This window comes from Dermochelys coriacea, chromosome 15 (assembly GCF_009764565.3).
Source record: "Dermochelys coriacea isolate rDerCor1 chromosome 15, rDerCor1.pri.v4, whole genome shotgun sequence".
Classification (NCBI taxonomy): domain Eukaryota; kingdom Metazoa; phylum Chordata; order Testudines; family Dermochelyidae; genus Dermochelys; species Dermochelys coriacea.
The window spans coordinates 24,556,349-24,576,950 of record NC_050082.1 but is presented as its reverse complement, the minus strand read 5'-3'; the positions used below and the strand labels follow the sequence as shown (position 1 = coordinate 24,576,950).

General features: G+C 40.7%; 2 protein-coding genes across 2 annotated transcripts; one reads left to right on the top strand and one right to left on the bottom strand.

The window, feature by feature from the left end:
- Positions 1–160: 160 nt before the first annotated feature.
- On the bottom strand, positions 161–8,871 carry EIF2B1 (eukaryotic translation initiation factor 2B subunit alpha). The gene is given in 10 exon segments (XM_038373026.2): positions 161–325; positions 925–1,050; positions 1,997–2,014; positions 2,016–2,073; positions 3,715–3,783; positions 5,672–5,784; positions 6,398–6,514; positions 6,611–6,747; positions 8,383–8,484; positions 8,732–8,871. Coding segments are annotated over 10 exon segments (909 nt in total). The 5' UTR covers positions 8,745–8,871; the 3' UTR covers positions 161–169.
- GTF2H3 (general transcription factor IIH subunit 3) lies at positions 8,871–18,343 on the top strand. The gene is made up of 13 exons (XM_038373027.2): positions 8,871–9,027; positions 10,087–10,166; positions 11,166–11,272; positions 11,896–12,059; positions 12,768–12,830; positions 13,134–13,163; positions 14,235–14,263; positions 14,354–14,433; positions 14,933–14,984; positions 15,845–15,913; positions 17,081–17,216; positions 17,312–17,348; positions 17,442–18,343. Exons 1-13 carry the CDS (start codon positions 9,018–9,020, stop codon positions 17,509–17,511), a joined length of 927 nt encoding a protein of 308 aa, XP_038228955.1. The 5' UTR covers positions 8,871–9,017; the 3' UTR covers positions 17,512–18,343.
- The last annotated feature ends 2,259 nt before the right edge of the window (positions 18,344–20,602 follow it).

Below are 20,602 nucleotides of genomic sequence, written 5' to 3'. Positions count from 1 at the left end.
GCTCACTTCATGAGTCTCTAAGGTGCCACAAGTACTCCTTTTCTTTTTGCGAATCCTTATACAGTTTCCTCTCTACAACATGTTGGGATAGTTTATATCTGTCAAACTCTCTGTAACCGAAGAGATGATCATTGAACAACAAAGCACAACGTGCAGTGAATCTGCTCCATTACAGGTAAAGTTTAATAAGTTCATCGCTGACAGCTGATGGAGTTAACACACCTAGGTCTGTAAACAGCAATGTAATTAGTGATGGTGAGGTGTAGTCAATCCAGGGATGCTCCTCAGTTAGACTTCGGTTTGTTTTCAGGGTGTCTGCTTTGTACTGGGGGGGGAGAAGAAAACCATTAGTGGTCACAAAATGATAGGCCATAATCTTTTTGAGCTTCAATAATAATATGGCCTTAACCAAATTTTATCGACCCTAGCTGTAGCTGAAGGAACCCACTGCTCTAACCACAGCATAGACTGGTACCACCTAGTACTTCCACTTCATCATCTACACAGTAATACATAAGGTTTATCGTTCTGGAAAAAGTTTCCCTTGATCCAGCCATTCTGCTGCCAGCTGCTTTTCCTGTATACTTAGTGAGCTGCTTCAGGAACAGTATGTTGGTAGCACTTAGGTGGAAGTGCTGCTGCTTCTGGCAGTTTGGTTTAGTGTACATAGAGCAGGAAGCTTTTCAATATTATAAAATATTGGCAGGAAAATCCAAATTGCCAAACACACTTTTGTTTAAGCTATACTGTATGTTATTACAGGTTGGGTGTGGCTTTGACTTACCCTCGATAGAAAAATGTCAACTACATTTTCAGTGCATTAGGTGTAAATTCATGGTTTAAGTCTTAAATTTATGGTATTTGCTCAGAGAACCAATTTACGTGAAGCTCTGTGGGTTAGAAAGTATTCTGAATTTCCCTTACCTTAAACTTATCTGGGACATCCTGTTGATTTAGAGGGAAGAGTCTTACAAACTTGAAGCTTTCTGCTACCACATAAAACGGTTATTCTGAGGCTTTGGCCGCACACAGCCATTGATTTGTACCAATCTGCAAAGACAGTTTAGATGGAAAACAGTATATACACTCAGTGCTAGAGTGACAGTAAACTTCCATGGTTCCAACCAATAGACTTTTTCATGTGTACTTAACATCTAAACTAAAGCATTTCTGAAAAGGCTGGAACTCGTCCTAGAAGTAAAGCTTTAAGAAACAGAATGCTCTTTAAAAGAGTTTTATCTGTGCACCCTTACGGGTCACAACATCCCTGTGATGTAGGCAAGTATTATCCTCATTTTACAAAGCAGGAGACTGATGCACATAGGAAGCAGTAGTTCAAAAGGGAACAGAAGCCAGAAATCCTGACTTCCACTCCCTATTCTGACAAATGAAAAATACTACTTGTTAGCGTGTTTCAGGTCAGGAAAGTTTCATCTTTGTTTATTCTAACCAGCTTTCATATGTAATGTACTCCGCCTTCAAGCCAAAAAGTTCGTTCTTTCTGCAAACTCTAACTAGTCTTTAGGCCATATTCTATTTTGCGTATCAATATGAAAGTTGCAAACAGAATATGGTTATTTTTAAAAAGTAGAGTAAGCAAAATAAATCTATTGCCTTAGATATAGACTTATTGAAGCTGACAACTGTGTAAAACTGAAACTGATTGGACTCTGAAGCAAAATAGATTTTAGCTTAAACTTTAAGTATATTGTGACCATGAAGACTATTCAGTTGCAACTGTCTGCAGAAGGTGGCAATTTATTGTAATAGTCTTAATCATGACACTAATACACAGGGGTTATTCACAAATAATTAGCAGCAGCAATCTGAGTTTCCTGAATTGACCCCCCCCGCATCATCTAGAAGGAGCCCATTAAGCTCTAGTGAGTAAAAATCTATTAGAAATACAATGCAAACATTGCTCACATTTTCAAAATCTATCAATACGCACAGTCTGCTCCAGGTATATGAAGAATCACTAATTCAGCACTCTTACCTTGTTAATAATTCCTCCCGCTTTCAACCACGCCTTCAGCACCAACTATTACCAGGTTCACTTTCTCCATGATGTAGCTGTTTAAGAAAAAAAAAAGTTTAAATCATAAAGTATAGTAATAGAAATGTGATTTAAACAATTTTGTTAATACCTCATGATCATTTTGCTTTTCCAGTAGACTAGTCACTTGCAACTATCCAGATATATGCATGCAGACTATTCATATGTCCTTGAAATTATCCTTCCTTGATCTCCCCAAACAGGAATATAAAATAACTAATGCTTTGCCAAACATACTTGAGGCATTGACCTCAAAAGTTGCTGAGGATATTTTGGCTGAAGTCTAATAGTTACTAGTAATCAGTTACAGAAATTTAGATACTCAATATTAACTTCATAATAGTCTCTCATCTCCATATTTCAAGATGGTCACAACCAAAATATACTTTTTAAATAATTCCAAATGCCTTTAATCCTGTGTTTACCCTTCTTTTGATACCCCCTCACATTTGTTTTTCCCTTATACTGATAGAAAGAAGATACTTTTTGAATGAGAGGTGCTGTAAATTGTTTCATGTTCTCTCTCTCTCTCTGTGTGTGTGTGTGTGTGTGTGTGTGTGTGTGTGTGTGTGTGTGTGTGTGTGTGTGTGTGTGTGTGTGTGTGTGTGTGTGTGTGTGTGTGTGTAAATCTCTCCTCTGCTTTTTCCACCAAATGCATCCGATGAAGTGAGCTGTAGCTCACGAAAGCTTATGCTCTAATAAATTTGTTAGTCTCTAAGGTGCCACGGGTACTCCTTTTCTTTTTGCGAATACAGACTAACACGGCTGCTACTCTGAAACCTATAAAAGTACAGAGATAGCATGTGTCCTGGTGCATGAAGGAAATGCACCACCAACTAAAATGCTCATAAGGAGAGAAGTTCTATTTTTTCAGTTGTCTCTAAGAGTTATCTGGCCAGATAATATGAAATCAGTGACCTGACTGATTAAGTTAACTACGTTGTAAAATATAGCAAGTTTAGAGTGGTGTGTATCTTCTTGACAATTGCCTCTCAGGCATTTTGTATTGGATTAGAGAATTAAGTTTTAATAATGCACTGTTCATAAGAACATAAACTTAAGAACGGCCATACTGGGTCAGACCAAAGGTCCATCTAGCCCAGTATCCTGTCTTCCGACAATGGCCAATGCCAGGTGCCCCAGAATGAACAGAACAGATGATCCGTCCCCCATCGCCCGTTCCCAGCTTCTGGCAAACAGAGGCTAGGGACACGATCCCTGTTCCATTCTCATGCATTTAGGACTCAAATTCTGCTATCTAGTAAGCAATTAGCTTTTTAAAAAAAATCCAGTAACAGCACTTGTGTATATATAAAGCATCTGACTTTTTTTAAAAAAACCCTTAGTTATAGCATCTCCGCTCCTTTTCTCCCCCATATCCCTAAATGCTACACTTAAGTTTAATTATCTTTCAATTTAATATCTAAACATTATCAAATACTTCTGCTTGATTTATGGCAATCACATTATTCTGTTAAAAGATTTAGCTTATGCAGTAGCTGTGCCAGTTGATACTACAGTGAAAGGTTAAATTAGCAAAACCATTCATTCCAATTTTAACAAATTTTTGGGAAGTTCATATATACTTTAGTTAAAATGAAAACCAGAAGGACAATAAAAGGCATGTTAACATTTAAGAATTTAATTAATATACTTACCCAACTGCAGCATCTAGAATCACAGTCACAGGAACGTTGAGCTTGCTAAGGGCCTTCGCCATTTTTTGCCTATTAAAATAACAATTATGAAGTTTTGAAATCTTCCTTTAAATAGATCAGTGAAATTCATAGATGTGATGCATCTATTTTTTTTTCCAGTATGTATGAATAAAACCTGATAGTTAGGGCCCTACCAAATTAATCAAAATGGACCATGAATCAATTTCATGGACATAGGATTTTTAAAATAGTAAGTTTAATGATTTCAGCTATTTAAATCTGAAATTTTATGGTGGTGTAATTGTAGTGTTGTGGGGTGATCACAAGGTTATTGTAGGAGGGGGTTACAGTACTGCTACCCTTATTTCTGCACTGCTGCTGGTGGTGGCACTGCCTTCAGAGCTGTACAGTTGGAGAGTGGTGGCTGCTGGGCAGGAGCCCAGCTCTGAAGGCAGAGCCACCACCAGAAGCAGTGCAGAAGTAAGGATGGCATTGAATGGTATTGCCACCCTTACTTCTGCACTACTGTCTGCAGGGCTGGGCCCTCAGTCAGTAGCTGCCACTCTCTGGCCACCCAACTCTGAAGACAGCAGTGCAGAAGTAAGGGTGGCAATACCATACCATGCCATCCTTACTTCTGTGCTGCTGATGGTGGGGTGCTGCCTTCAGAGCTGGGCACCTGATCAACAGCCACCACTGTCTGGCTGCCCAGCTCTGAAAGCAGCGCAGAAATAAGGGTGGCAATACCACAACCCCCCTAAAATAACCTTGTGACCCCCTTGCAACTCTATTTTGGGTCAGGACCCCCAATGTGAGAAATGCTGGTCTCCCCTGTGAAATCTGTATAGTATAGGGTAAAAGCACACAAAAGACCAGATCTCACGGGGGTAAACCAGATTTCATGGTCTGTGACGCATTTTTCATGGCTGTGAATTTGGTAGAGCGCTACTGATGATAGAGCCTACACATCTGCATCTCCCTATTGGTCATTGTGGTTTTGCGATCACTCCTTTTTTTGGTTTCTCCCTGTTGTATGAAAAACTCACACAAATAAAGGGGAAACAAGCTGACTATCAGGGAAATAGTGAAACTGACAATACAAGGAGTAAAACTGAAGATTCCCCTCTAATCGTTCAGTTTAGAAATCATAGGTATGACTTGTAAACTATATAAGGTAAAAGACTCAGACAAATATGATTAAATTGACAGTTTACTGTACATTTAACACCCAGCTTTTTCATCTGCTTGGTGTTAGATACAAGATACTATGAACAGAGCATACTGTGAAATGTTACTTTCATGAAGCTGATAAATCGCACTTTATCTGGCTGATCTTCAGGTATTTCAATTGTCATTAGAAATGAAACTGCCTAGTTGGGTGGCCAGAGAGTGGCAGCTACCTGGTGGTTATACAGCATGTATGGTTTGCTATTTTCCTTACTTCCCTCATACTACGTTGTATCCTTTGGAGACTGACCGTGCTGTACAGATCTGTCAGTAATTTATACTCTAGTGTCTCAAAGGGAACTCATTTAAAAAAATCCCAAAACATGAAAACCACCACATTTTTGGTGAACATTTTTATCCTCCTATTGTTATGAGTAACACTCGATACTAGTAGCTTATTTAAAAAAAAAAAATACTTCAAGTTGACCCTCATTCTTAGAGGAAAAATGAATTGCCTAGCAGGGGTTGGTCATTAAAGTTTTGTTACACCTTAGCTGGAAAGCTTCGAATGCTGTAATGTGTTTACTTAGTACAGGGAATTCACTGCTGAGAGCGATTCTTTGGAAGGGCATTGCTGTAGATTGTCAAGAGGGATGTGATGTTTTGCAATGAAATAGTTACCTTTCAGTCATTCAAAAACAGGTAAAAGCTGTTAATATATGACTCCACTGATGGACATTAGCTCTACAGCATCTTACTAATCAAGAAGACAAAATTGACATATACTTGCCCTGCTTGATCGGGCTGTGATTCAGTAATATAAACACTGAAACGCTTCTTTGATTCAGCAGCTGCCTTTAACACTCTGAGGACCACTCTCGAATAGGCATGCGTTAATATTCGCTGTTAAAGTAACAGACATTTTACTGCTTTAGCAAGTTTCAGGAAAGCTTTGTTATTGTCATGATCTCTTGTAATTGTTTACCATGCACAAGTGTTTTAAACATGATCTTCAGTTACTTTAGATATCCCGGTTTCACAAAAATGTAACATTTTAAGAGTTGTAGATACTTTTGGTGACCTGTCCAATATTAAACTCCTATATTTTTACAAAGCATGGGATGTGAAGCCATCATGAAAACTGGACTTTATAGGACACTTAATTACTGAAGCCCTGACACTAAGAGGGGCTGAGAACCCACAACTTCCCATTTAAGCCAGTAGTTGTGGGTGCTCAGTACCACTTAGAACTGGGCCACAGGCTTAATATCAGTTTGTATGGAAAGAAAGGTGGAAGGAGGGAAGGAAGGAAGGAAAAAGGGAGTGTTAGGAAATATTTGAATATGTGGCATAAACAAATGTGATGAGTAATAAGTAGGAATAAAATCTTTACTTGGGAAAGTCAACATCAGATAATGTGGGCTCCTTAACAGCTGAGGATAAAACCTTCCTGTTTCCTCCATCACTTGAAATAATGGAACACCCACGACAGATTCATCGGTCCTGACATACTTACAGCACCATCTTTGATAAATGTATGGCAGAGTTTTGCAATTTTGTTTCTTGAAAGGGAGATTCTCCTAAGGAAAAGTTCCCCTCGTTCAATCATGATTTCTTTACACTTTGAATAGTCCTGGAAAAAGCAATAAGAACAAAAATTAAGCCCCAGGATTACTTTGCAAGTGGTGTACTTTGGATGAGTGAAACATTACAGTTGGTGACAACTCACCGAGTACTCCAGTGAGGTGAGACTGATAAACCTTAAAAAGAGCTCTCCTCCTGAAGAGACTGCCACTGAAGAGTCAACACCAGATAGAGTTTCAATGGCATTTTTGAGATTTACTCTCAAACCCTGAATGGTCTCACCTGAGAGAGAGAGAGAAATGCAAACTTCATTTCAAAACAAGATACTCATTACAAGCTATCAGCCTCCACTCCAAACCCTACTTTGCATCTAGGATTTATAATGGCGTTAAATATATTAAAGTGTTTTTAATTTATGGGGGGGGTCGCACTCAGAGGCTTGTTATGTGAAAGAGGTCACCAGTACAGAAGTTTGAGAACTACCGTGCTAGACAGAAGTTTAGGTGTATTCTGGTATGGCACTAATGTGTGTATTTTAAACATTTCCAAATGACTACCTTGGTATTTCTCCTTCAGTGTATTGGGATTGCAGTGGAAGCTTATTACACCATGTGAAAATTTTTCAACTGATTTAATAAGTTTGAGTACAAAATCTATAGTCTTGTAAGCCCTACCTGCAGCATGCCCTCCATCCACCTTTCTCTAGAATAACAGTCATCTTAAAAAGAGAATAAGCACTCCTGAAACTTGCATCACTGCCAGGAATGAAAACTGATGAAATACTACTACATAGTCAACAGCAGTGCTGACTACTCCTGCCTGCCCATCAATGTGCTTTGACTGTAACCTGAAGGAACAAGTTCTTGCCATTAATGAGGTAATTCAGCACCCATGCTCAGCTAAGCCTTAGCCACTCTGTGAGTAGAAGAGCACATATCCAATGAAAGCAGATTATACTTAATGAAACAAACAACAAATATATTTTGAAAATCTTTCTTGTACTACTTCTGTTTCCCAAATTTTGATTAGTAATGCAGGCTTCTCACAGCATGTGCTCATTTCTGTACAATGTCCACCAGACAAGTTTCTTATTTCTAACTTTGGAGGGCATGTAGCCTGCTTTTTTTTTTTTCTTTTCCCCTCAAAGACCTTCATGTTTAACTCTTTTCTGAACTTTTAAAAACAGTATGACGTTCAGGTTCAAAACACAGGGCTTGCCTTTTACTGCAAGGCAGGAACTGGACTGTTAGTTTTGCTTGTGGAAAAAGAAAAAGCAGGCTCTTGGAAGCAGAGATGAACTGCAGTATAGCTTGCTTCTTGAGAAAACAAAAATTAACTGATCACCTGAAATGCAACAAAGCTCTGAATTCCAGTCACCTGAAACACCATGAATGTGATTATGTGTCTCATAAATCTTTAGGATTGGCAGAATTTGTTTTTTTTTTTTTTTTAAAGAATTTGGAGGGCTAATATCAATAGTTATTTCTGCGCATTATTTAATTTTCATTGATTTGCATTTCACCAGTCTGCAAAATTTGGGGTTTTTTTAGCATCTTTCCAGTTTTTATCAACTAACAGTTTTCACAGTTGCAGGAAATTATAGGGGTGTGAAACAGTAATTTATTAGAGAGCACCCTTCAATAAGGATCAGGCGGCATTTTCTGCCGGTTTGTGCGCCGACGGTGAAATCGATGTTTATAAAAACGGAATCCGTCCAAGCCTATAAATACGGCCAGGTGGTCGGTGAGGTGTGTTACCATTGCCCTCTACAGGTCGGATTCAGGACTGCTCGTCCTACGTGACCATCTTCCTTTGGCTCCAGGACAGGGGCCTGCGCGCTCGGAGCAGGGTCTGCGGGTTCTAGTCTCGCTCTGCAGCGGAGCACGGGCTGGCGGGCGGTGGCCGGCGCCCCTGTACCTTTGTCTCTCTTCAGGAACTCCAGCAGCGCGCGGATGGCGGCCACGGCCGAGGCCACGTCAGGATCCTCCCGCATCTGGGCTTTGAAGGCCTCGATCAGCTCTGCAAGGGAAACGGGGCCCGTCAGCCACAGGGACCCGGCCGGCGCGGGGAAAGCCCCCACCTCGGGCTGGCCAGGCCCGGTCCCCCGCGGCCGGGCAGGCGGGATCACGTCGCGCCCCCGCCGGCAAGGAGCAGCCCCAGGCGGCGAGGGAGGCTAGCGCACGGCGTATACACCTGCTTCCAGGGGCGGCTCTGGCGAGGGGCCGGTTCATCTCCCACCTCCGGATCGGGCCCCGGCCCCTCTTACCTGCTTCGTTCATGGCTGCAGCTGCAGGCGGGACCGGGCCTCTGGGAACAGCAAGAGCCGGGTCCCTTTCCCTCTCGCACGCGCAGGGAGCGGCTGTGCCCGGCCGGCCCCTTTTCGTGGTGACACCGAACCCCGCTGCACCGGCGCCTTCCCCACAGGCCGGCTCCGGCCGCGTCACGCATGACGTACTGGGGCAGTGCGACTAGCGAGCGGTGACATCATCTCCAGGCGCCGGAAGCGACGGCCTAGCCGGTGTCTGCTCTCCGCCTGCCTGGGGCTGGGCACTATGAGCGCCGGTGAGTCCTGGCCGGGCGCATCTGTCCTGTCGTCCGGGGGCCGCGCCGGAAGTGTGTGTGTGTGTGTGTGTGTGTGTGTGTGTGTGTGTGTGTGTGTGTGTGTGTGGGGTGGGTCCTCTCATCTCCCCCGCGCTCTCCTCAGGGCCCGGGCCGAGGCCTCTCTCTGCTGCCACCTCTCCCCGCCGCGGGGAACCCTCGGCCCCGTCCTATCTCCTTCCCCAGCCCTCTACTGACAGCCCGGGGGCTGCGCGCTCGTTGGGGGGCGGAGAGCGCCGCCGTCTGGCGGGTGGGAGAGAAGGGGTGGCGGGTTACCTCTCCAGCAGGATGCAGCTGCTGCCTGCGAGGCCCCCGCCTGTTTGCAATCGGGGGCCGCTGAGTTAAGAGATAGCGGGGGTTTGTAAGCAGCCAACACCTCTTTTCCCTCTTGTCATTCACAGGCAGCCACGGTAATTTCATCTCTTCGCCCCATTTGTTTTAAAAATTGTTCCTGCGCTGGGATCTGTGACTCCCAGAGAGGCTGATAAAAATCCTGAACAGTAGACGGGTGTAAAGAAAACACTAGAATCGAATTAGCTCGGGAATAGCCCCTGACGCTGTCTCTGCATTTCTAAAGTGTGTCTCTTCCCCCCGCCCCCCCCCCCCATCTGGGTTCAAAAATATATAATGCTTCATTATGCATAACATAATACATTCTACTCCCCTTCCATGTTTTATGCCGTTCATGGAATTTTTGGTAATAAATGTGGAATAACTGCAGTTATGCTGAATCTTAGCGTGTTTGTTTGATCACACATTCTTGCTAACTTTTTTTTTTTTTGCTATTATGTGTGAGACTGAAAAGCGTTCCTAAAGAAAAATGTGTCTAATAGCAGTAGAATATACAGCCCTGATTCTGCAAACACTTATGCACACTCAGCTAAATGGACATCAAACCAAATATGGATCTAGCTTATAGATCTTTAAATTTTGGCCTTCCCAGATTTCTAAAGAAGCTGTTACTTGATGCCATAGTGTCAGTGTGTTGTCTTTTCTCAAATATATGTATTATTGCTTTTCTAGATGATGAGCTAAATCTCTTAGTCATCATTGTTGACACCAACCCTATCTGGTGGGGGAAGAAAGCGCTAGGGGAATCAGAGGTAAGGCTTCCTGACTAGCATGGGGTCACAATGAAGTTTTCCAAAAGACTTTTTCTGTAATTTTTTGACAACTCTGATTTATTTTAAATGCATGACAATCTAAATTGAACTGCATTTGCTGGAGAGAAATTGTGAAATACTCTTTGGATTCAAAATTATGTCAGAATTACATGATGATAAAAGAGTTGCAATAATATCTTGTCATGTCTAATGCCCCTTTAAACAAATGATATGCTGGATTGGTTTGTGCTGCAGCAATTTGTCTGACTGAATACAGGATGGAGAGTCAGGTACTCTTGAGTTCTAATCCCCGTTGTTGTCACTGACTTGCTCTGTAGTCTTGGCCAAGTAAATTAGTCTGTAATGTTCAAAACTGGCCACTAATTTTAAGAGCTCGACTTGAAGCATCTTGGGCCTTGAAATCAGTGGAAGTTGTCGGTGCTCAGCAGCTCTGAAAATCAGGCTTTTGGTTTCTCAGGTTGGACATGCACAGTTGATTAGGGGACACTTGAAACTGAGAAATAGAGATTTTACAATTTTCCTCATCCTTAAAACTGGGATGATAATACCCACATCAGAGTTCTTGTAAGGATTAACTAGTTCATCTTTGTACTGTGCTTTGAAGATGCTGAACCATATATAAATGGTATTCCAAGGCCAAACATGTTCTGGAGCATGACAATGATTATTAGCGGTTCTGGAGTGTGTCATTCTATCATATATAATATTTATTTTAATTTCCATTTCTGTCTCTGTATGCACATACATAGAAGTGGAAAAACACTTTCCCAGACACTTTCCCACCTACTACAGAGAGGATTGTCTGCCTCTTGAATTTCATGTTCATTCCCTTTGTAAGTTCCAAACCCTAATGAAAATATTACCTGTATGTGCAGATTTTTTAAAAGTTCTTTTATTTAAATACAGTGGCTCTTATGGTACATCTATTTTTCTGAGATTTTCACACGTATCCTTTCTTGATTTTTCTTTTTTCAATAGTTTACATTATCAAAATGCCTGGATGCAGTAATGGTGATGGGAAATTCACATCTATTTATGAATCGCAGCAACAAACTTGCTGTAATAGCAAGTCATACACAAGAAAGGTACAATAACTTTCTTATATCAGTATCATTTTTATTTATAAAACTTCCCTTCATATATTCCTTTTTTGAATAGCTCAGTGTGCTGAAGAAAATAATTCAAACCAAGGCTAAAATACATGATCTATTGGATACCATTTAAAAAAAACAAACTAATAAAAACAGTGAGGGGTGGGGATTCTGGGTTGGTGATTATTGAATGCAAAAGAAAACAAAAGAAATGGATTGTAAGAAGAAAGAGATAAAGAAAAATAGCTTTTGAAATTAAAAATAAAAACCTTGACTTTTAAATCTTGACTGTTAACAAAAGAGGTGCAAATTCCCTTCCTGGAGATTGTCAGAATAACAGGGTGCTTGCTTGCTGAGCTAAGAAATGATTGGGAGATCCTGATCTGGTATCTGAATGTCAGTTCCCATTAGGATGTGTGTCAGAGCGAAAGTATTTAATGTTGATGGGGCTTACGCCGTTTAGGGCTTTGTAAACACACTCCTTACATAGTTATTAGTGTCCTGGGTACTAAGAATTGTTTGGAATGAAATTTTGTCACGGATTTTGAATTTGTGGCTCTTTACTTACTGCCTTAAAAACAAATGATTAATAGTGTGCTGCTGTTTCTTGCTTTTAGTCGTTTCTTGTACCCTGGAAAGCATTGGGCATTTGCAGATCTCTTTGGAGATGGTGGTAGTTTCGTAGAATCTAATTGCTCTGGCAGCAAAGATGGAAAATATGAATTATTAACTGCAATAAATGAAGTAATCGCAGAGGAGCTTAAAGACCTGATGACAAAAAGTAAGATGGCTATATTCTTTTAAAAAAAAAAAAAAAAAAAAAATCATCTTGGTTAATTTGGTTCCACATTCTCATTAGTTTTTTTAAATGCTGTTTAAAGTAAGAAAAATATTACTTTGAGATTTTATGTGAACAGGACACTGTTAAGGAGATTAAATTCCACATTTTACCTATCTTTATAATGATTATAATCTACTTGGGAGCTGGGTTGCTAAAACAACTGTACAACTGTTTAGAACACACCTGAAATATTTTGTCCCATTATAAGCAGCTCAGTACCAGAAAGCTGTAATCAAGCTGGAGGGAATTCAGAGAAAAGCAAAAAACCTAAGGGGCTGACTTAATAAAGACTGAAATATAGACAGTTTGGCTAAATGATAACTAAGGATATGATGGCTGTCTACAGGTCTGGATGAAGTAAAGGAAATTCTTAAGCTTAATATGAATAACTACAAAATAAGTGGAAAGAGCCCTAGGAACTGATGGAAAGCTCCTTTGCATTTGTCTTCTGAAGCTTATTCTCCATCACTCCATATTTTGTTAATGTGCAAGAATTTATTTCAGGCCAATGGGATACTGAATTATCGAACCTTTATTAGAGCCTATGTTTTAATGTTATTTGTCCAAGACACAACTCAAATGAAATGTTTAGTATTCAAATACTTTTAATTTGTACAAAGGTCAATTCTGTGTATTTTTGGATTACAGCTGACATGAAGGGCCAGCAAACGGAAACTTTGTTGGCAGGATCACTTGCTAAAGCACTTTGTTGTATCCTTTTTAATACTCGAATGTTCAGAATCTCTCTGTCTACCTTATGTTGTTCACACTGTCATTGTAGGGAATCTTGAACTCTTCTGTGGTAGCATTCTGTGTTAGAATATTGTCAGTTTATTATGCTAAAGTTATGACTTATGAGTATAATACCATCAGATCAGAAACTTCAGTAAAGTGTGTGTTGGTAAAAGAGGGTAAAATTGTTTAGTGCCGGTAGTACACTTCCTTTCTGTTTTGGAAGGTTTAAATCTCAGATGTTCCTAGAATAAAATGTTTCCTGAATACCAAGTGGAATAGATATTCACAGGATGAACAAGGAAATAAAAGGTACTGTCTTTTCTTCTACTTGAATCTTTACCTGAGTTTTAGAAGGGCGGGGAGGGGAGGGGGAATGCTGAACTTTTTTCAACTGGCAGCAGTGGGCAGTACTGGTTGTCCTAATAATCTAAACTGCCCAATTTGAACACTGATTGAAGATTGTCAATCTAGGGATTGACATGGTTAACGGTGTGCTGAGTCAGGAGCTAATTCAGCACCCTGTCACTGTAATACTCACCAGTATATTTTAAGTGGGACTTAACTGGAAGACCGGTAGTTGACAGAGGGTGTAAATTAACTGAATAGCACTACAACTGAAAGGCTAATGGAAGCAGAAGCAACCCCAGCAGGTAGGATTATATATATATTGACAGGAAGGAAGAGTGGGGATCTTGAAGGAAGGCTAAAGAAGGCAGAACTAGGTGCTGCTTGTACTGTTCTCTTCCTAGAGGCAAGTGGGGCAGCTGGCTATGGAATGTAAATACATGTAAATAACACTGCAGGCAGTGGCCTGCTGAAAGACTATAATAAAGTCTGGTGTTGGTGAAGGAGATCTGGAGTGGTTGTGGTCTGTGATTAAGGCCTGAAAGGACTCTTGGGGGATCACCTCATGACACTATGTAAGTTGATCTTTATGACAGCAAATTAAGACAGCCATTTGTGTTGGTGGTTTTGTGATGTGGACATCTATGCATTGGACTGAAATTACAACCCGAAAGCCATTATGATGATTGTCACACACTTGTGACTTGGTCTGTGTTTGAACTAGCGAATTGTCAATGAGAGACTGAAATTCCCTTGCTTTTTACCATCCAGTTGCTTTTTGAGAATGAATGAATGTGGTGATATCTGCTTTCACACCAATGCTGAATTAAGTCTGCTGATATTTGTCAGATTTTTCTTTTTTGCTCTTTTCATGATACTTGGTCTTCTCAGTATACCAATAAAGCAGTCTCTCATGTACCTGCTGCAAGTGAGGTGTATGATCATACTCCATACATTAGCCTCCAATATTTTTTCTTTGAAATTGTGTAGTAACTGTGAAATACTAATTCATGTTTCTTTGCCTCCAATATGTAGCCAGCCAAGAAATTAAATCAAGAATTTTGGTAAGAGCTTCTGTATTAAATTGTCTTAATGAGCTTTGATATCCAGTAGTAGTATTGTGTAGGCTAACAAGTGTCAATTGCTTTATCTAGGTCATAAAAGCTGCAGAAGACAGTGCATTGCAGTATATGAATTTCATGAATGTGATCTTTGCAGCACAGAAACAGGTGAAGTTAATGTTTTGTTATGATACATATTCAATTATTTCAATATCAACATGTAAACATAAAGATTGTCTGTCCCTGTTATGTATGTGCTTCTAATTAAGGGATGCTTGGGGACGTCTGAGCATCTTCTTGCCACGGAAGGAGGCAGCTAAGTTAAAATGTAGATCCAGGTCACCACACTGTAACAGAAAATGGCCAAAATGACTACTGAGCCTTACCCCCTACATCTTAGAACTAGATACTGTATATTAGGTAAGCTTCATCTGTGGTCCTTCCCAGAATGCCAATTATTGGACAGGGAAGGGTGGATGATGTGGTACATGCTATGGTTAAAATAATAGACTTTGTTTTGGTGCCGAAGGCCCATAGCCTCAGCAATCTGTTCATATGTATGTAGTGTGACTTACAGCTAAAATAGATCTCTGCAGTAATGCTAATGGAGAGTTATAGTTATTGTACTATTGTAATTTCCATTTTCTATAAGCCTCATCTTTTTGATTTCAGAATTTTGATTGATGCCTGTGTTTTGGACTCTGATTCAGGACTCCTACAGCAGGTATAATATACTTTTATTACTCATTTATTATGTTGGATGAAGAATTGAAAATAGCTATTTTGTGACCACTTGACACATTTGAAATCATTCTTCTCTCAAACTTTTTGCACCCTTTGCTTGGAGATGGAAAGATTAGAACTGCGCAAATCAAGCCTCAATCTTGTGTGATAATGGACAGGCTCCCATTTGCTCCCTTTTATGTGACAAAAATCTTAAATCCAGCTCTCTCCACTTTATCTCCTGGATACATCAACATTTTTTATTATCAGTTCCTCTCCCCCGGTTATTGGAACATTCTGTCCCGAATCTGAACTGTTCTCTGTTTAACAGACGCTGATTGCTGGAAACTATTGTCCTCCTTCCAGGGATAAAAATTTGTTGAGTAGGCACTGGTTTTGGTGGCATATATGGATCAAGAATCTTAATGTAGGATAGAACAAGAAACAATTAAGAATTCTTTCAATTTTAAAATTTCAACTGGGAATCAAGCAAAAAAAAAAAGGTTCAGGTGTATAAGCAATGTAAGAACTCTGATTTTAAAAAACTCAATTAAAAAGTAAAGTTGGCTCTGTATCTAAGTTTGACATCTACTTATTTCTAATGTCTGTCCTTTACTGCAGTACCAAAGAGAGGGGAGACACTTTCTTGCTCATATCTCTCTCCATGGACAGTGCTTCCCCTGAGGTCGTTCAAAAACCAGGGATGGACATATCTGGGGCAACTAATTTCTTTAGAATCTGAAATCTGTGGGACTTGAAAAATGTGTGACTTTTTTAACCTTTCTGTAGCATGTAGCAATTTCTGTTCAGGTTTGTGTCAAATTGTTCCTATGTTAATTGCTTGCAACGTGTGCTTTCCAGGCTTGTGACATTACAGGAGGCATATACTTGAAAGTGCCCCGGATGCCATCCCTTTTGCAGTATTTGCTGGTAAGTTAACTTAAAAAAACACTTGAGGGCTGCTCTTACTTCGGTTGAAGTCAGTTGCAAAATTCCTCTCGACTTCACTGGGAGCAGAAGCAGACTCTTCGAGCTGACATGGAAGTTGAGTGTTGGGAACCCTGACTGCTTGAAGGTATTCAGCTGTTTGATATGCTTCAGTAGATGCTGCAGTGGGAGGTCATGGGAGGGTATGGACCAGCATCACAAGGGACAGGCTTTGCAGGAGGGCTTTCACACTTGGGCTGGCATAGTCATGTGTGACGCTTCACTATGGTGAGCAGTTTCCCAGTCTTCTTTCAGGATATCTCAACAAGGGGAAATATCTCTCCAAGTATCTAAGAATATCACTTACCTGAAGTGCTGGTGCATAACACTGATTTTGCCTGGGGAGACTTGGAGGAAAATGACAATATGATATAAGCTTGTACTATTGGGTAGCTGGTTCCAATCCAGGCCAGGCTGGTAATGACTGAAAGTTGTTATTATGTGATGGCTGTTCCTTGGTCTATTTGAAATGAATTGGTCTAGTCCAGTTCCTAGTAGACAAGTGCCTATGATGCAGAATCCACCAAAATTTACAGCAACTGTCAACCTGGTTGGCATTTGCTGTATAGTGCTCAGTGAGTTGATGGGCCATGACGACTGAAGTATGCTTTTACCTGCAGAGGTGTTTGCAGCAGGTTAGAATTTGAGGCACGGTGGTGATGGTGGTAGGAGGGGAAATGAGGGGGCAGCAAACCTTCCATGACTGTTCTTTGTTCTTATGGATTCTGTGGATACATTTGTGATGTGTCTCTGGGGGTATCATTCTGGCACCTCTAACCCCCACTAAACTCACACATGCTTAAAATTGATGTTGAATGAAGTTTAATAATAGTCATGCCTTAAAAATGACTTGATGATTTTTAAAAGGCCATCTTTTAGTTATCACGGTAATGAGCATCAAAACATTTCCTGGAAGGTGATGAGGACAAAATTCCTTTCTTCCTCAACCATGACTTAGTGACCCAATGCAGTCATAAATGTGAATTTCTTTGGCAGGTGGGAGGGTAACTTTCTTCTCTGCAATAGTTTTGGTGTATATAGCAAAGTCGTTTAACACAGTAGTTTCCTCCCAGATTCTAAAATACACTCCCCTTTTTAAAATTTATACAGTGGGTATTTCTTCCTGATCAAGAGCAAAGATCCCAACTAATTCTTCCACCCCCCATTCATGTTGACTATCGAGCGGCTTGCTTCTGTCATCGAAATCTCATTGAAATAGGTTACGTCTGCTCTGTGTGTTTGTCAAGTAAGTTTTACAAATATATTTAATAGAACTGACCTAATTTCTCTTGTTTCAAGGTAACTATTTTAGTGAAACTGGCCTATTCTTTTATTTTCCAGTATTCTGCAACTTCAGCCCTATTTGTAGCACATGCGAGTAAGTACGCTTCTTGACTTTTGTTTGCTTGTGAGGGCTAGGCTTAGAAATGTGTTCAGCATATCTTATTTTTTCTTTCTTGTGTTATTTCAGGACTGCTTTTAAGATTTCATTACCACCTGTCATGAAGGCCAAGAAAAAGAAACTAAAACTAGCTATATAGCAACATTATAGAAATACACCAACCATTACTTCCTGGATGTAATTCCATGAAACAGCATGTAGCTGAGAAGGTGGCATTTTTTTATAGGTGTGAAAGAAATAATTGTTCAAAGTGTTCAAATCTATGTTGCTAAACGTTTAAAAACATCACAAATGTTGTATGCACCATCCGTATAAGCAACAAATGGTTGTATTGGTGCATGCTCTGTATTATTTTAAAATCAAATCTCCTATTTGTGACTATCAGGAGCCAGAAACCACTTGTATAAAGCAGAAGGTGCACTTACCATCATAGAACAACATAATAGCATCCCCGAGTCTTTTTACAGTTAGAGACAGAATGCAAATATTTAGGCCCTGATCCTGCATGCATGTTAAAGTAAAGGTAAGCATGGCTGTGTATGTTTGCAGGATCCAGGCTGTAGTGTTATGGATGGATTCTGTAGTTCTTTTCAACATGGTTTGTAGTTCAATTTCATTTGTGAAGAGGCAAGTTTGACATATATTTTTCCTTCCCCCCCCCCACTAAATTCCCTTTTAGTGGGTATTATCTGCTTTAAGTGTGTTTTATTCTTTTCTCACTTTGATATCTTCTCCCCAAAACGAAAGTAGTCTGAAAATTATTCACCTGAATAATCTATTACCAGATAATACAGAGGTGAGTAATTTTCCTTTTGAAGTTCAGCAACAGAAGCATCTGTGTATTTTTTTTTTTTTTTTTTTTCATTCATGTGCAGGGATTTGTTTTTATGATATTTTGAAACTGGAAAACAGTTTAATTATCTGAAATCTGATAACAAGTTTCTTTTTTAGATTGACTAGCACCGAAGAAAGATAATGTAGGAAGGCCTCTGTTATGAATTGATTTTTTTTCCCTGTATCTCAGCAGGTGAACGCATAGTACATGTTCTCAGTTTTCCAAACGTTTTGTGTTTAAACCAAACAAAAAATGTAATTCCATATTTTTAATTCCCTATTTTTAATCCGTAACTGTATCTTTTTTGGTGTTTTAATCTATATTTAATAATTGTTGTACTATTCAGAGGCAATATGGGAATAATTTTTTTCTAGGTAGAAAACAGGACTGTAGATAAAGTTCTCTTTGTAATGGTATACGCAGAAGATGATGATTTATAATATTTTCATCAGGTTTTTGCCTGTGTAACCATTTTATTGAAAAAACCAATCTTTTACTGGCTTGTTTATTAGCTAAATGCAATTTTATATGAACACTGTATTTATAGTTTGCTTTATATACATTTTTGTAATAAAGTGACTTTTTAAAAAAATAAGCTTTTTTTTCCCCTTTATCCTTCCTTTTATAACCTTAAAGGCAAAATCATCACAGGTTAACTTAGTATGAGGGTCCACACCAGACAAAGCATTTTGCATACTGCTGAGTATCTTGATTAATATTTTAGCCTTAAACGTGTGCAGTAAAGAAGGCAATATGGGCCCTTGCAATGTAAAATTAGGCGTGGTTTGTAAACTCTAAGTACTGTTGGTACATAGTGTTACTCCTGAGGGCATTCTGTGCCGAAAAATTATGTGCACAATATTTTAAAATTCTGCACATTTTATTTGTCTAATAAATATGAAGGCTCCAGCATGGCACTGGGGAGCACAGGTCACTGGCTGCACAGAGGTGGGAGATCACTGTGCAGCTCCCCCCTGGACACGGACTCAGTGGTGAGGCTGCACCTAACCCTGACATAGCGCAAGGACTGGGCCTGCCCCAGAAACACCCCAGAGCCCTGCCACTCCATGCCATGTGAACCAGGTGTGGGCAGGCAGGCTCAGCAAGGCAGGATCCAAGTGTGGAGGGGCTTAGTGTGGGGAGATCCAGCTGTGAGTTGAGAGGGCTTTCTGTGGGGCAATCTGGGTGTGGGTGGCTCAATGACTGATACGGGTGCAGGGGGGATCTGGGTGCAATGGTAATGGTACTTTGCCAGGGGGTCCAAGTGAAGGTGGTTGGGGCTCGGGGATTGGACTGTGCGGGGTTAGAGCTCGGCAGAGGGGTTTGGGGGGGTCTAGACTGAGGGAGTGGGGCAGGAATTTGGGTGTGGGTGGCTCATCGCGGTGCTGCAGGGGGAGTGGGGCTCATCGAGGTGTTCTGAGTGGAGGGGAGTGAGGCTCTGGGAGGAATTGGGTATGAGCGGGTCTGGATGCACAGGGGTTAGGTGGATGGTGGAGCAGCTCCCTGTACAGGGATCGTTCCCTCTGCAGCTGAGGAGCTATGGGTGTAGGAAGTAGGGTGGGGGGAGTATGCCGAGATTCCTGCAGTTGGGGAGAATTCTGGGGGTGGGTCTGACTTGGCCCCAGAGGCTGTGCAGGGGAAGAGGAAGTGCTGTCCTCCCCATCCCCAGCCCAGCCAGGACTAGCAGCTAAACCCGGTGCAGGGTAGGAGCCACCAGCTGGGTCTTCCCCAGACCCACCCCCTGCCCCACAGTGATTTACCTCTCTGCCGGCTGCTGTGGGCACCTGAAACATACTGCTGGGGAGCATCGCATGGCCGCTCTTGTGGCTTCCCTTTGCTTCTCTGTCAGAAAGTCATTTTTCTGCAGGGAAGCAAAGAAATCTGGGGGGGGGGGGCACACACATAAATTCTGCACATGCTCCCACGGGAGTAATACTGTATATGTATTTATTTAGATTTAAGAAAGATGCCTTTACAAGAGCTCTAGATATCCTGACACTTAATTTTACAACTGCACAAAACAGTCACTAGCAAGGCCACTGCTGTGAAGACATTTGCCTGCCCCAGGGAAATGGCCTGGAATAGCTACTGCAGAGGGAGCTGTTTTACAAGAGCTGGGCCAGAATAGCCCACCTGTGGATGCTATTCTAGAAGAAAAGACAGTGGGTCTAGACCAGTGGTTCTCAAACTTCATTGCACTTTGATCCCATTTTGACAACAAAAATTACACACTACCTACTCCTTGGCAAATTCTGTGCTAAAAATTAGAAAAAAATTCTGCATACAAAAATTAAAAATTCTGTGCACAATATTTTAAAATTCTGCATATTTTTGTCAAAATAAGGCAATATAATCATGGTTTCAATTATTTTGGTAATTTATTTAAACTACACTA

Coding starts and splice junctions, on each gene's coding strand:
- GTF2H3 (XM_038373027.2), top strand. Junction 11,273..11,895: donor GCAAGTCATACACAAGAAAG/GTACAATAACTT, acceptor TCTTGCTTTTAG/TCGTTTCTTGTACCCTGGAA. Junction 12,831..13,133: donor ACTTGCTAAAGCACTTTGTT/GTATCCTTTTTA, acceptor CAAGTGGAATAG/ATATTCACAGGATGAACAAG.